We start from the raw sequence: 16,869 nt of genomic DNA, 5'->3' as shown, positions 1-16,869 counted from the left end.
ATATAATCACCTCATACCAGGCATATCATATATATTATATATATATATTATTATATACTCACCCCATACCATGGATAACCAGACCAATAAAGAAAACCATGAATAGGTGATGGGTATACCAGAACACCTCATAGAATGATCTTCTGATGATCTCTGTGGATGAAGTCATGATCAGAATGAAAGCCACAGTGATTATGACACCAGTTACTCCAGCTATGGTAGTTAGTATCTGTGTTGTTGTGTTCTAAAATAAGAATAAATTATTATGTACAGAGACTAAATCAAAGATGCAGCTTCAGTATAAGAATGAATGTAAGCAACAAACCAGACAAGGCAAAAAGATTAGAAGCTGCATGAAAAAAGATTATTTGTTCTGTTATCCATATAGGTTTATTCCAGACATGAATGTAAATATTAACTGCAATTTGTCTGTTTCAACAATTGATAGGAGGAAATTACATAATCCTGCTAGTTCTTGCATCTATTTTTGTTGCCTCAGAAAAGAGAGAATAAATTATTAGAGTTAAGAGTAGGTAAAAAAAGAGGTAATAACCAGAACAGCACTGAAAAAAATCCACAATCATTTTGAGAGAGATAAATGAGGGCTGCTCAGTGGCCTACGGACTGTAAGAAGCATGGATCTGCTTTGTTCTTATTTCACTTTAACTTACATCATTTCAGGCAGCAATAGATGCCCCTGACAGCCTCACGTTCTGTTGCCACTGCTGTCTCCATGAGACATTCATTCTGACTGCAGGCTTCCAGAATTCCAAAAGAGCTGCAGATTACAATTGAGGATTTACCCTTTCAGGGCTCTAAGCTGTTCTCTGCCAGGATGGATGATGCTATGCACACACTGAAAGACTCTCGTGCAACACTTTGCTCACTGGGAGTCTACACTTCTGCTACTAAAATGAAGCAATTTAAACCACAACACTACCTGAGACCATTGTTCCATCAGAGACCCCAGTAGACAGAAGATCAAGACCTTCTTGATGTTACCTGCCATCTTCCATGACAATGGGCCCTTCTCACCAGACATCTTCTACCTCAAAGCAGTCATTTTGAATCTTTAATTGAGGACAGGACAGCACAACAATTATATCTCCTCCTTTCGGGATCACAACAGTCCCTTTTGTATTGTACATGGCAGAAGATCATGTTGGACAAATAGGTACTCAGTACACTGGATATGTAATCCAGTTCATCTCCCTTCCTTTCCCCAACCCATTCTCCCCATCCCTTTTCAGAGAGTCTTCTTATGAGATCATGTTACTTTAAGAACTATGGGTTGGGCATGATAGAGTTGGGCATGATAGAGGATCCAGGAGGATTTTATTCGTGCTCCTTTCTGGTCCCAAAGAAATCTAGTGGCCTCTGCCCCATTCTACATTTAAGAAAGCTGAACAAATTCATCGAGAAAATCAAGTTCAGCATGGTCACCCTTGCTTATATTATCCCTTCCTTGAAGACTGGAATGCTGCCCTCAATTTACAAATGTATATGTCCACATGGCGATACATCCTTCCCACAGGAAGTACCTTCAATTTCTGATAGCCATCAACCACTGCCTGTGCACAGTGCTTCCTTTTGGCCTGTCATCAGCTCCTTGCGTTTTCACCAAGTTCATGGTGGTGGTAGAAGCCCACCTTCATTATCTGGATATTTAAATATTTCCTTACAAGGATGATTGGTTGGATCAAGCAGCATCAAGGGATCATGTCCAAAACAGTGTCATAGTCATCAGGCACGCGTTCTTCCATCAAGGTCTGAAAATAAGTTTGGACAAATCACAGCTACAACCAACTCAGCACATAACTTTTATAGGAGCAGACCTCAACACCAGAACAGACATGGCTATCTTCCACAGGAAGTCTTCCAATCTATAGCCTTCTTTTAAAAAATTCTCAAGTTCAAGCCAACAATGACAGTGCAAGTCTCAGCCACATGCCTCATGCACATGATTAACTCTGCATGCCAGACTTCACCTCTGTTGACTGTAGTCTTGGCTTCATTTGTATATTGACCTTCTAGGCATCTGCTGGACATGCAGATTTGTGTATCCGTGCAAGTGCTTCAGTCTCTGGATTGGTGAATGGATTGGCAGAATGTATACAAGTGAGTTCCATTTCTGTCCCCAGAACTGATTATGTCTCTGGTTACAGATGCATCTGTCAAAGGCTGCGGGGCCCATCTTGGTCAACTTCAGGCTCAAGCTCACCTCAGGAAATTTTCCTCCATATAAACATGCTGGAGCTCAGGGCCCTACATTGGGCCGGCAAAATATTTATGCCCACATCAAGAATTGGGTGATTCAAGTTCTCACGGACAATACGACTGCTATGTTTTACATGAACAATCTGGAAGGGACAAGGTCATCTCAGTTGTTTCAGGAGGCTATCCTTCTGTGGAATCTATGTATTCAACACTAAGTTTCTTTGAAGGCCTTCCATTTTCCAGGAGTGAGAAACACTGTCCTGAATTCTCTCAGTAGGGTTTTCATAGACTAACATGAGTGGTTGATCAGGATGGATGTTATCCTTCAGGTTTTTCACCACTGGGGGTACCCACTAATAGAATTATTCACAACAAATCTCAACAACAAGTACATGAGATTTTGCCCAAAGGTGGGTCGCAACCCCAGTTCCATCATAGATGCTTTTCTTCTTCCCTGATTCAGTCATCTTCTACATGCATTCCCTTCTGATCATTTTATTCCGAGGGTCCTGAGGAAGCTAAAACAAAATAGAGCATCACTAATCCTCATTGCACTAGTGCGGCTAAGACAGTATTGGTTCATAGATCTGTATCAGCTTTCCATCAGGTCGCCGATAAATCTACTGCTGGTCAGGGATCTTCTGTCCCAAAACTAGGGCAAGTCTCTACATCTGAACCTCGAATCTCTCTATCTTATGGTGTGGATGATCTCTGGTTAAATATTCAAGAGAAACTGTGCTCCTGAGAGGTTTGGGCCGTCTTAGTGAACAGCAGAACAGAATCCACTAAAGTCACATACGCAGCAAGGTGTAAGAGATTTTCGATTTGGGCATGCTCACATCATTTATTTCCCCATCACATAGAAGTCACATATATTGGATTATCTTTTCCATCTCAAATCATCAGGCCTTTCAAATAGTTCTGTGAGAGTTCACTTGGCTTCTATTCCTACATTACATCTGCCAATAGACAATTTTCCCATTTTTCCTCATAGAGTCAGACTTTAAAGTCAGTAGGGGCCATCATGATCATCTTGTCTGACCTTCTGCACATTTCAGGCCACAGAATCTCACCCACCCACTCCCGTAATAGACCCCAACCTCTGGCTGAGTTACTGAAGTCCTCAAATCATGATTTAAAGACTTCCACTTGTTTCTCAGTTTCTGAAGGGCCTGGTCAAGGTTTATTCTCCTGTGTCTTATCCCGTACCTATTTGGGATTTGAATCTAGTGCTTTCCAAACTGATAGGACCTCCCTCCAATCTATGGATATGACTTCATCATCTTTATTGTATATGAAGATTGAGTTTTTGGTGGCAGTTATTTGCATCAGTAGGGTTTCATAGCTTCAACCTCTTTTAGCTTACTCTCCTTTTACTGTCTTTTATAAGGACAAGGTGTCCCTTCTAGGCCACATCCTAAATTTATACCCAAGGTACTGTCAGCTTTCCACCTATATAAAACAATTAATCTTATGTTGTTTTTTTCTCCAGACCCCATGTATCTAAGGCTGAGGAGGCTCTCCATAACTTGGATGTTCATTGAGCCATGGCTTTTTACTTGGACTGCACTAGATCCTTCATCCCAGCTCTTTGTAAGCTATGCAGTGTCATCTCAGTGAATCTCACACTGGGTCTCTGACTATGGCCTTGGCTACACTTGCGAGTTACAGCACAATAAAGCAGCCCCGGGTGCCCTAGCTTACTCCCCATCCACACTGGCAAGGCACTTAGAGCGTTCTGACTCCGTAGCTACAGCGCTGCTGGTACTCCACCTCGGCGAGTGGAATAATGTTTGTGGCACCCCCACTGGAGCGCCGTGGCGCCAGTGTGAACAAGGTGTTGCGTTACTGCACTGTGATCAGCCTCCGGAAACGTCCCATAATCCCCTTAAATCAAGTGGCCACCCTTGTCATTGTTGTGAAATCGGCTGCAGGAATGCGGAAATGCCCTTTCAAAGCTCCGTTTCGGAGAAGCTGGCTGCTTATCAGCTCCAAGAAAAAGCAAACATTTACTGTTTGCTTTGAGTGAGTGGGAGAGAGGTGGGGGGGAAGTGGGGTCTGAACTTACAAGACAGCATGCTGACACACTCTCAGCACCCCAAAAACCCACTCTCTCTCCCCCACACACACACGACACACTCCCTGTCACACTCCACCCCACCCCCATTTGAAAAGCACGTTGCAGTCACTTGCATGCTGGGATAGCTGCCCATAATGCACCGCTCCCAATGCCGCTGCAAGTGCTGCAAATGTGGCCACGCCAGTGCGCTTGCAGCTGTCAGTGTGGACAGACTGCAGTGCTTTCCCTACTGCACTCTAGCAGGTTTAACTCACAGTGCTCTACATCTGCAAATGTAGCCATGCCCTATACCAAGCTCTGTTACAACCTTACTAAAGTCTCTCCTCCATTAAGAATAACTGCTCCCTCTGCCAAAGCTCACTCGACTACATCAGCATGTGACGGGGTGTACCAACACCACACTGGGGCCAGCGGGGCCAGACCAATTACTGTGGGCCCAGGGGACCTCACCCCTCACGCCTGCTGCACATGCTCCAGGTGGAAGAGACAGATAAAAGGAGGCAGCCCAGCTCAGTTGGGGCTGGCAGAGGAGACTAACTGGGATGCTGAACTACTGCCAGCCAAGGAGATGCCTGAGATGGGCCTTATGTATTAGAAGCCAATGCTTAACAAGGAATTTTCTGACTTCCTAGAGCCTGGGTCAGAACCCACTGGAATAGGGTGGGCCTGAGTTCCTCTGCCCCCCGTCCCCTGCACTGCCACTATGAGTGGCCACCGAGGGTCCTAGCTAGAGACTGAGTGTTTGCTCTGCCCCATCCCAGGGGCTACTGACTGTTTGCTTGGTCTGCCCTGCCCAGAGAATTAGCGCCCTCAACTACTATTGTTTGGCCCAGCCAGGAGGTTCAGGAGGCTAGAGACTGAGCATTTGCTTTCCCCCACTCCAGGGACTATGGACTGCTTAGTTACTTGGCCCCACCAGGGGCCCAGAGTCCCCCCATCACAATTGTTTGACCCAACAGAGAATCCCGATGATCGTGTGACCAGCTCCACATTGGGCCAACAGGGGTGGCCTTGCTCAATATGCTGGTCTCCTCCGTGACACAGCATTTCTGAGTAATGTCCCAATAGGTCATATATGCAAGGCAGCAGCGTGGCCTGTGCATACTTTCTCTACTCATTATGCCATCATTCAGACCTCTCTTGACGATGCCAGTTTTCGCAAGTTGGTGTTACAATACCTCTTCAGATGATCCAAAGTCTCTCTACCTGCAAAGGAACTGCTGGGGAGTCACCTACAGTGGAATGTATATATGCATAATCTCTCAAAGGAGAAAAAAAGGTTATTTACCTTGCAGTAATTGTTGTTCTTTGAGATGTGTTGTGCATATATATATATATATATTTCACGACCCTCCCACCTTCCCTCTACTTTGGAATTTATTACAGCTGTGTGAAGGAATGGAGAGGGAAGTGGCAAAGATGCCCATTTTATGCCCTTGCCTGAAAGCATGAAGAAAGCAATGGTGCATGTGCCACCTAGTGTTACTGCTGGCATATCCAACTTGAGTGCACTGGTGCGCACACACACACATCTACAGTGGAATATGTATACGCACAACACATCTCAAAGAACAACAGATACTGCAAGATAAGAAACCATTTTTATACAGTGTAACTGAAGGCCTAACATGGCCTGCAGACCCTAGATTACTGTGGATGATGCACAAGAATGAAAGAACCCAGCTTGACTTCCAGATCCCGAGTTGGCTTTGTAGGGTTAGAATTAGAAAAAACATACTTTTACTTGTAAAGTGAACTTATTTGATATGGAAGTGCTGGAGAGGTCATAAGTTCCACAGTGCCATTTTTAGAGTTGAACTACTCTCAGATGTTCACACTTGGCAGCACAGAATATATTTTCAAACTAGTGCCTGTGATGAATATGTTCAAATCCTATTAAATGTGAACAGGATTGATCTAGGTGACATTTTGACCATTTACACTACACTGGCTAGTTTGAATGTTGAGATGAAACAATGAAAAATGTCAAAGACTCTTCGTAAGCTGCTACTGCAGAGGCATAACTAAACTGAAAAGAATACTTGAATTACTGCTCTCAGAACTTTCTTCTGTAAAGGTGGAAGAAATCCTTTGTTTGAATTTATTCAGAAAGACAGACTTATTCAGAATGTAGAAACAGATGCAAGTGGGCAATAAAAGAAATGTAAAAATAATTATCAAAAGGTTAAAATATAGGCTACGTATATTTAGTTCCCATGTAATTGCCAGGCAAGTATATTATTATTTGAGAGGTTTGGAAAGGACATCAGGAAATTTACTTCCAGGTGTTTGGGAGAGTAGGCTTACCTCAGAAAAATGGGAGTAAACCACCAAAGGGTGTTGGGCCCCCTCTAAAACCTACAAACTCTTCCTCTTCAATCAGTGGTGAACACATCACATGTGCATCTGGTGACTGTGGGTAGAGTATCCCAGCAAGGGCTCTAAACTCTAGAATTTGCTTTCCCCGTGGGTCTGAGGGACCTGCCCAGATTGCCAACTTTGAGGTCAAGGCCATGTATATTCAGGCCTTTGATGCTAGTGGAGTAGTTCGTTTATTTGCTTGATGTGTATGAGATTTGATTTTTTTTTTAGCAGATGAAATAGTCACTTTGTCAGTTGAAAAATAATTAATACAATAATATCATAACTTTACACTTGCAAAACAATGCAAATACACAGATTTATGCTTGCCCTTCCACTTCAATCCAGATGCCTATTTTCCTATTCCTGGCTCTCTACTTAGCACCTATAATTCTCATTATATTTGAAGTATGTGACATTATACACAAGCAAGCAAATAACACCAGTGTTAACTATGGTATAATGCAATAACTATAAAAATAAAATCAACTAACTGCAGTGTGCACTCACTGAGGAAAAAAATCTATTGTTGTTTACACTGTTATAAAATCAAGAGTAAGTCCACCAGAGTCAATGAAGTTACTCCCGATGTACATCAATTAACAAACAGTAGAAGCTAGCCCCAAATTAAGGAAACCTTGCAAAACCACTGTCAGAGCCTAACACCAGCTGTGAAAGAAGTTTCGTTATGTACTATTATTGTTTTTTTTAATTTAAAATATTGTTCTCTCTTTTTCTAGTCAGAGGTTGTTAGCCATATTTCATATATCAATAGCTTACAGGTTTAATAAATTTTTAACTAATCATAATACTCTTCATCCACACCCCACTTATCTCCTTCCTAAACTAATTAAAATAGTAAACACATTTCTCTGAGCTGGAAAACCTGAAAATTGCATTTTTTTAGCTATTGTTTTCAGCTGAAATTCAGGTTAATCTTTGACAGCATCTCCTAGCTCGGCTTAAAAGGTATTGAAATATAGTTTTATCAACAAAAAAACCTGCAGAGGACAATTTTTCAGATGAGGAAAGCCAGCAAGTACCTAATGACAACTTACCACTTCATAGTTTCTAATTGGGTTCAAGTAGCTTTCATTTGGTGTTTTGCCAATGCCAGAAAGTTTATTCCGCAACCCCCCTGCTTCCTTCGATTGACTTATATGATATCGCTCTATGTTGACCAGATGTGCAACAATATGGATGACTGTTTTAAAGAGAGAGTTATACAAACTGAAGTTAAAGTTGTACATTTACACATGCCAGCATCAATTTTATTAACTATGACATGAAATATTTAAAAAGTCTCTGTGTGGATTACGATCTTTACACAGTAATCAACAACAAAAATAGACTTTTGTCAGTGTGTAATACATGGCAACCCGTTATGTTCAAGTATAAAATGGAATAACAGCTTCAACATAATTGTCCCATGTTTATGGTCCCGATGATGTCATTTCTTGTGTTCCCAAATGTAGTGCCCTTTAGCTTTTGGTGCCATGGAAAGGTGTGCTCTTGAAAATAGGAATGATATACCATAAAATTGATTGGTTTCACTCAAAATTAGGCACATTCTCTTGCTAAAATGTTCATGGAGCCTTTCACTTCAACAGCACGTATGCAAATTTTATTAATGTCAGAAGTAACCCATAATTGGTGCCTCCTAATAGGTGGCCATGATGACATGTTTTCAGAGGTCTTAATTCCTGTTGGACAAAGAAACTACCACATCACAAAACTACGACAAACGCAATGGGCAATCTCAAAAGGGAACCCCAGGATTGAATAGTCATAACCTCTTCCTCCCAATAAGTGAGTCCTTCAGTGTCAGGTTCAGTTAGGACAGCATGGGGAAAGCCTACATTGCAGCTCCCACTGTTGTACCTCTTCTGTGAAAAAGAAAACATCAAATTTCCACTATAGTTTATCTAAGACATTTTGCTCTAATCATTGTAAAAATGTTATTTGGTATCAGCAGCACATTGTTCTTTTCTTCTACCATAATCAGAGTTCTATTCCCAATGCAAACACATCCTACCAGACTCATGTTTTGGGGGCCTTACTAAGAAATCTACTTAGAGCTATAATTTTCTTCCTTCTGATGGGTGACAATCACTCCAACTTGTACTTGACAGATATAGCACAAGTCTTCTAGCATGAGCCAGACTGTACTTTCCTGGAAATTACTTTGTGCAAGATGTTAACATACAAAATATAATCCTATACAGAAAAAATATTAAAATTCAAACAAATGCATTCAGAATGTTGGTTTCCCTGGGTCTCCTATGATCTTAAGTACTGGTCTGAGTTTTATTAGATTTGTGCTTCTGATAGTTTCTTGTGTGCCACTAGAAGAAAAAATAATTCAATCTAAAAGTGAATTATAGCAGGCTAGCAAGAGTAATGCAAACTTGTAATTCCATTTTTCAGTGTGGTTCCTTTAATGCACAATAGTTGTAGCAAAGTAAAAAGTCTGGCACCAGATACCTTGCCATTAGCTAAAACATTTTATATCTCTATAGTGCATTTTGTGGAGTTTCCTTAGATCTAAAGTGTGTGGAATTTGCTAAGTACTTTCAAAAGCCACTGTACAAATTCCTGAAATTTATGAGCATTTTTTATTGCTCTCAATTTATTCATTATGGGTACAGAGCTTAGAATGCTTCATCTATAATTTGTTTTTACCAGTATTTTCCCACCACTCATGAGTAAACATATACTATGGGCGAAATTCTGCATTCCTTACTCAAGCAAAATTTCCTTTGACATCAATGGGAGCTTTGCCTGAGTAAGGGCTGCAGGATTTAGCCCTTTTTATTAGTAAAATCTGGAACCTTAGAAATGGTATGCAAGTGTAGTAATTTGTATGCTAGCCTTTACATTTTTCATCTAGACCACCACTGAGTTCAAATCACATGCTTTTATTGGGGGGACAAAAAAGGAAGAGGGCTGCAATTAGAGTGCAGAGTCAATAGTGCATCTTAAAAATAATTTTAAAAAAGAACAAAAAGAAATGTAATTTAATTACCTTCTTGTAAGTCTGGTCAATTTAGTTAGTCTTATTCAGCCAATTCTGCTGTCAGTGAAGCATACACACCTCTCATTGAACTAAATAGAAATTGCATGTGCTTATCTGAGGGCATGTGCTTATCTCTCTTTTTCTGCATGCCTGCCTAGGATAATAATCATTTTGAAGTTAGTTCCTACTAATTAACCATCTTGGTATTCCCACTATTATAAAATCAAAGGGTCAAAATCTTGTCCTTTGTAACCACACTAAGTCAGTGGTCTTGCATAAGCCTGTGAATGCTTCAGCAAACTCACCCTAAGTTTTGTAGCAGCATCACCTACTCTGCTTTCTGTTGTCACAGAATTGTTCCTTTTGAACTTCAAGAAAAATCAAAATCATACCTTTTAATATATTAAATTATGAATCTCTGTAATACAAACAATGTATAAGCATATCGAGCCCAGCACACTATCTGATATATTTTGATATTAAATTCCATACATTCTCAATTTTGGATTTTTTTATTTGTTTTATTAACTTTGTTCCCAATTTAAAGTTTTGCTGTATAACAAAGGTGAGGGATGGTGGGAGCTTTGTAAGATATTGTCCTCAGAAATACTGGGAATATAGAATCTTGTCTTCCCTGATTTTTGCTGGAGGACTAAATTAGGACTGGAGATAGAGCTATTTTAGAAAATTCGGGGTAGGTTTTTAATATTAAAGACAAGCAGAAAAAGCCAGCGCTTTCAGACTACCTTTATGTCATAAAGAAGTAAAAATAAAAAAAAAATTCTTTCTTTTTCTTTTGTAGGTTACCTTTAAAACCAGCACTAATATTATGACACTCTAGTTTCAGATTTTAGGTTTTTTTTAAAGAGAGGGGGGGACTGTAAGATTTGTAAATATATAAATTTACTTTCTTTTGAGGAAGAAAATGAATGTGTGAGAAATTGTCTGAAACATTATTTGCTCCTCTCTTATAAAGATCTTTAGGTTCAAGGTACTATTTTTTGACTGAAATATCCCATTTGAATTAGAATATCTTGAATGATCTGTGTGGATCAAGTTGAAAGAGTATGAAACTATGATTTTATTCTACAGGTCTATAGGGAAGATTTATTAGAGGGTGAGTAACTCCTAAGCAGCTCTTATCATAGACAGGTATGCAGAAAGGCAGGAAGCCACACTAAGCAGAATTCCCTTTATTGAATTTTCAGTGATGTCCTTTGACTATAGATAACATTGTTTCCTCTCTCTTTTTCTTCCAACATACCTACTTCCACCAGGCTCTAATTACACCTGGCCATTTGAAGCCTACAGTTGAATTTGTATAAGAACTGATGAAAAATTAAAGATTGGTATGGAAACTTAGCTACAAACTTTTCCCAAGACTACAAAAATCTCTACCAAGCTATTCTACTGTTTGAGAAGTAAAATAATAGACAAGATTAATAATATTGCTCTGATTATCTTTAGCATGCTACTAAGTGAAAGTACTAAAATAATAATTAAAAAGCAGAGACAAATACTTGTGATATTTTATTATTAAACAAAAAGTGATTTACAACTTTATATTGTGTAGATATCAAGCTCAGTGATTTGATCTGCAAATTAGTTTAGCTTCCTACTGCCATATTTGAAACCATAGGAGAAAATTTACCTGTTAGAACAACTAACTAGAAAATTTCCAACAGTCTTGTGTGGCACTTGATTGTTTATGCAGATACTACCTATAATGCTTTTTAGCATACAAAAAAGAATTTGACAATTGTGCCTGAAATATTTCACATTTTTCTCTGTATATCATCTTAATATTGCTAAATATTATAACAAGGAACTCCATATACTTAAGGGTAGCAGCTTATAGTGCAAACAGATAAATGTGATTATCCACACAATGTACAGATGTAGACTAAAAGTTTAGTATTGGGAGTTTTCTGTAGCATTTAATTTTGTATTTGAAACGACTGAGTTTCTGGCCCTTCTTAACACAAAGGATATCATCGTGAACTCAGCATTTCCTAAACAAAATATTTTTCTCACTTGTTTTTAAAGGGAAACATGAGTTTATAAGTTGTAATGTTTCACTATTCAGATGACCTTTTGTTTTGATGTTTTCTTTTTTCAATTTCATTATCAGTTTCTCCCTATAGATAGTCAGGATTAAGTACTGGCTTTCTGGCACTTGACATCAGCTGTTGTGTGTAAATCTCTAGAATTACTGAAGTTATAAAGTAATCACTTTTCTGATAACCTTGCATTTCAAAAAATGTCCAGTTTAACACACTAGCAAACATTTTTACACTAATATAAAAAACAAAAATAAAAAAGGCTTAATTGACAGTGCAATTTTACTCACATTTTGGAGTATGACAGAAATTATACACCAAATAGAAGTTGGTTGATTTACAGTGCTGGATTGATATGTTAATTAAAAGAAAAAAATGTTGCATTCTCTAGCAATGTGTTCTATGCTGAAAATGAACTCTGATAAGTGAATGGACACGACAGATAAGCAAGTCATCCTAATATACTGGAAGATACATATTCCACCTCCTCCCCCTTCCCTTCTGACTACTTTAACATTACATCCAAAAGATAAAATTCAGCTCTTGGATCTTAATGGAGGATCCTGATTCCATATTCTGCTCTCCCTCCGTGGAAAGGTTAATGCCAGATACATGCATGGGAAAGCAGATCCTTCATATAGAAAGATCAGAATATTAGAGTCAAGATCAACCATGACATTCTGAGCAGAATTCTGATAGTAACATTTGCTGTGGCTGTAGCAACGTTAATTAACCCCTTCATTTCTCCTGCTTTAAAACCCCCCCACAAAGATTAAAAAAAAAAAAAAGTGAAACCCTGACCTCATTGAAGTGAATAGGAATTTTGTCATTGACTTCAGTGGGTGTGTTGTTTTATATTCAAGTAATCCACTAGTTTTAATGATAATTCATTGCTAGTAACTTAACAATAGTCTTTATTAGATGCATAGTTAACATATATCCAGAACATCTTAACTCAGGTCAGTCCATCAGTCTAACCTAAAACCAACGGCCTTCTCTGACTGTCATCTCCCACACCCTGAAGATTCTATTCATTATCTTAAGACTAAATATCAGTCAAGGTTACATCTAAAGAATTATTATGATAGAGGATTGCATAAACTACCTTATTTGAATCTGAAATATAGAGTATGTATCTATACTGGTAGAAATTGGGCTCAGAAAGCTCAGTGGGATGAGGCTTTCACCCCAGAATCCTCATTAAGCTAATAGCATTATGGTTAGTGAAAGAATAGCTATAGAGCAGTGGTCCCCAACCTTTTTCGTCTGGCAGGCGCCAGACGACGAGCCACGGAGGACCGTGGTGGCGGAGGAGCATCCGCCGAAATGGCGCTGACAAGCGGCTACGTCAATAGGCGTCACCGCCGAAAGTCGCCGACAAGCAACGTCATCCAGAGGCGTCACCGCCGAAATGCCGCCGAAAATCATACTAGAGCAGTGAGTGTATCAGAATTTTTTATGCGGACACAACAGCAAAATGTGGACAAACACATGCATGGAATTAAGCAGCAGGCCACAACTTTTATTAGACTTTAACACAGCAGAGGAGCGCTACTCTCCAATCACTCATACTCTCCTATACCAGGCATTTAACTGGCTCTACTGCAGGGGCTACAGAGCACCTTACCCTATAACCCACAACTCAGGGTAGGCTGTCCTCAGGACTCAGCTCTCTCTGAGTTCTAGCACCCTCTCTGCCTTCAGGAGGATTCCATGAAACCAAGGCCCATCACCAAAATCCCAGGTCTTTTACCTCTGGGACCAGTTCATTTTATTCTTTTAACTGCACTGGAAATCAGTGCTGAAGGATGCTCCTCATGGCCCCTGTGCCAGGTTAAATCCTGGAAACTGGGGAATGCTGGGCAATCAGCACCCGTTTCTCCTCAACTGGCTAATGGGTGCCAGAAACTGCCAACAGGAGGAGCTACCTAGTGTCCCTTCGTGGGTGTCCGACCCTATCAAGTTTCCCCCACCTGTTGAGACAGGTGGATGGCATACAGAGATTATAATATTAGGTAGAATCACTATATCATTACTAAGCGACAATTGAAAGACAAACCAGGAAAAATAGAAAACTTACTTGCATTTACAGCTATTCCATAGGCAACTATCTTATGAAATGTGAGGTTTTTGTCAAGTTGTCTCCTCAGTGCTCCTCTATAACACTTGGCAAAAAAGCAAAACTCATTTTACAAGTTACATAGTTAACTCAATTTACTATTTCCAACTCACACATAGGGAAAGGGGGATGGTGAGTTCAACAGCTATTTTTATTTTTTTTTAAATCAAGCAATTGCATGCTACATATTGACATGATTTATTCAAGTATTTCTCACAGGGATTCAGTACACTTGGGGGTTTAATGGCAGAAATCCAGTGGAAACCAATTATTGAGTAAGGTCTTGATGGTGTAAGTTCTTATGTAGTGCATAAAGAGTGCACATTGTTACAGTATTGCCAACTCCTGTGATTTTATTGCAAGTCTAGAAATGTTTGGGGTTTTTCTTAAAGCCTTGCCTTCTGGAAGCTTGTGCGTATGTGAGAATCTCAACTTTCATTGGAATCATAAGGCTCCACCTGTATGTTCCTCACTTTGGCTTTCATCTTGCCATTAGACAGGAGTAACATGATGGATACACAGCAATGTTCTCCATTAATGCAAGTTGAATTCCCCTATACTTCTTGTCTACACCGTCACATTTTACTTTGAGCTTATGTGCACAACACTTTGCATCACCAGTATTATGCAGAATCTAGCTCCAAATAGTATTGCCTCTAAAGCTACAAATGATTAGTCTCCTTTCAGTTATGGGCATGTAATAACAGTGTAAACAATAATAACTCAGAACTAAATGCACAGGTTTTTCTAACAATTACATTCCTTTGAAATTTTTGATTTGGATAACATTGATGAGCTATAGAAATAAGAGAAAATAATACATGGATTTCAAAAACTGTACTTACAATGCTTGTTCCCCTTATGAATGAAATAAGGTTTCTACTGACTGGTAGCAGGATTAACATGCAGTTAAAATTAAGGCATGTCGCAGAAGCTCTCGCCCAAGCCAGTGTTGACTGTACACATAATGGTATAAAAAATTATATTACAAATTTGGGGGAAGGCTAAAGAAGAAAGGAAACATATTAAAAAGCAAGTCTCTCATTTGGAAAAATTACTCAGTATCAGCGAAAGTAGAGGCTGATAATAAAATATGCATGTTGCAACATTCTCCTTTGAGAAGGTGCTTAGCAGTCTAACTCATACTTACACCCAGCATAACCCGTGTATAAAGGTAAGCATCATCTTCTTCATACCAGTGGAATGTGTCAATAAACAGATATAAATTCAATCCCAGCCACACCAGCTACAATAAAAAGTGGGGGGCCGTTAAGTGATTAATGACACCTTGGATATTTTACTGCATATTAAATCATTTGTGGTATTCTTTCAAAAGAACCTGGGGAGTATTTCAATACCAGTATGAAACATAGTTCTAGAAGATTACAGAAGTTAGAAATGGAAAATACCTATCAGACTGAGTCTATCTTTTGGCAAATGCAGGATACAGTCCCCCAATAGAGGACATATCACATAATAAAGGTCAGATAGTACACTTGTTCTTAGGTATAAGATTTAGCATGGAAGTGTACGTATTTGCAAAAGGCAACAACAATGAAAACTAAAGACTTCCAGAAGTGAAAAGAGTTGGGAAGGTTGAGGGAACTCCCTCACCCAAAAAATCAGAAACTAATTCAGAGCACAATTTCAAATACAATTATAAACTACTGTTCCCTTAATCTGAGAAGTAAAATGCTTAAAAGAATACAGTAAGACATTAAATTGTTTTAAAGGCTATTTATAAAAGTTGTTGAATATTTTATACAGGTCTTACATTTCACTTGTTCATTTACTGTAAGCAAACAATAAAAAACCTCTTAAACAAGCTTAAAATACTTATATATAGCCAATTAGTTTTTTTAATATTAAAGAAATACTTACTAATAACAGGACTGACAGACTTTCACTGAAAATCCAGCATCCCATCTTGATTGCCACTCTTTTATGTTAACAGCAATTCACACTTGCCTTATAACATAACCTGAGTTCTCTGTACATTCCTCAAGCTTTTCTACTAACTACTTTTTGTCTTGAAATCTTAATAAGCACCCACCGGCAGCTGCAGCTCTCTCTAGGAATTTTCTAATTAAGGACTTCCTACTAAGAGCAGATCACCAAACTGACATGCCTTATGACCTGTGTAAATACAAAGCTGCTCCGTGTCCAGCGATTCCTCTTTCAAAAGTTATTTTACAGAAAATGAGAGCTGGTTTCATTAAATTATCCTCATTTACCATTCTGGGTTGGCTTTCACCACAGGTTCAGCAGAAATTAACATAATTCTTCATGATGCAACTTGTTAAAATACCAAACAGGAGGGAGTATTCATTATGTATATATTTTAAACACACAAAAATATCTTAAAAGAACTTGATGGTTGCAAAGTCAAGCACTCAAAAGTTAGGAAATGCCAGAATAAAAGTTGCCTATACAACCTTAATACAGACCCTTTGTGAGTATGTATTATGATACAGACCTTAATTACATGATCAGATACTATTTTTTCTCACAAGACCCTTGCTTTATTCAGAGCACAAGATGGACAGTGCTCATTTAGTGAGATGCTATTCAGTATTTTGTTTTATCCTCATTGTGCAATATATGGTCCCATGTCCTATTCAGACTCTGCTCTGAATACAAAATTAATTTCTTTATTGGCTTTTCTATGATGCTTATCAATATAGGATCTGACTGCTTCACAAATATTAACAAATTTATTTTCACAACACCCTGTGAGATGGGGAGGAGCCGAGGCACAGAGAGATTAAAGTCAAAAGCATCCACTAATTTTTGGTGCCCAATCTGAGATACCTAAGGCTTGACCTGGAGTATACTCAGTACACCTCTACCCCGATATAACACTGTCCTCGGGAGCCAAAAAATCTTACCGCGTTATAGGTGAAACTGCGTTATATTGAACTTGCTTTGATCCGCCGGAGTGTGCAGCCCCGCCCCCCATGGAGCTGCTTTACCGCATTATATCCGAATTTGTGTTATATCGGGTCACGTTATATCA

At 39.1% G+C, this 16,869-nt stretch overlaps 1 protein-coding gene across 2 annotated transcripts in view; it reads right to left on the bottom strand.

The window, feature by feature from the left end:
* Positions 1-15,779, bottom strand: part of NOX3 (NADPH oxidase 3) — a 46,057-nt gene extending 30,278 nt beyond the window's left edge. The window contains exons 1-8 of one of the 2 annotated variants that reach the window (XM_034766977.1): positions 15,735-15,779; positions 15,004-15,099; positions 14,699-14,809; positions 13,815-13,899; positions 7,720-7,862; positions 5,288-5,307; positions 2,430-2,436; positions 63-229 (exon numbers count right to left, since the gene is read on the bottom strand). In XM_034766977.1, the coding sequence (XP_034622868.1) occupies positions 63-229; positions 2,430-2,436; positions 5,288-5,307; positions 7,720-7,862; positions 13,815-13,899; positions 14,699-14,809; positions 15,004-15,099; positions 15,735-15,779 (674 nt within the window). Of the gene's footprint in view, positions 1-62; positions 245-2,429; positions 2,437-5,287; positions 5,308-7,716; positions 7,863-13,814; positions 13,900-14,698; positions 14,810-15,003; positions 15,100-15,734 lie in introns of both variants that reach the window. The other variant, XM_034766976.1, reaches the window with a different exon arrangement.
* Between the last annotated feature and the right edge of the window lie 1,090 nt (positions 15,780-16,869).

The sequence above is a fragment of the Trachemys scripta genome, chromosome 3 (genome assembly GCF_013100865.1).
Source record: "Trachemys scripta elegans isolate TJP31775 chromosome 3, CAS_Tse_1.0, whole genome shotgun sequence".
In the NCBI taxonomy this organism is placed as follows: domain Eukaryota; kingdom Metazoa; phylum Chordata; order Testudines; family Emydidae; genus Trachemys; species Trachemys scripta.
Note: the sequence above shows the minus strand (reverse complement) of the source record. Positions and strands in the feature narration are given on the sequence as shown.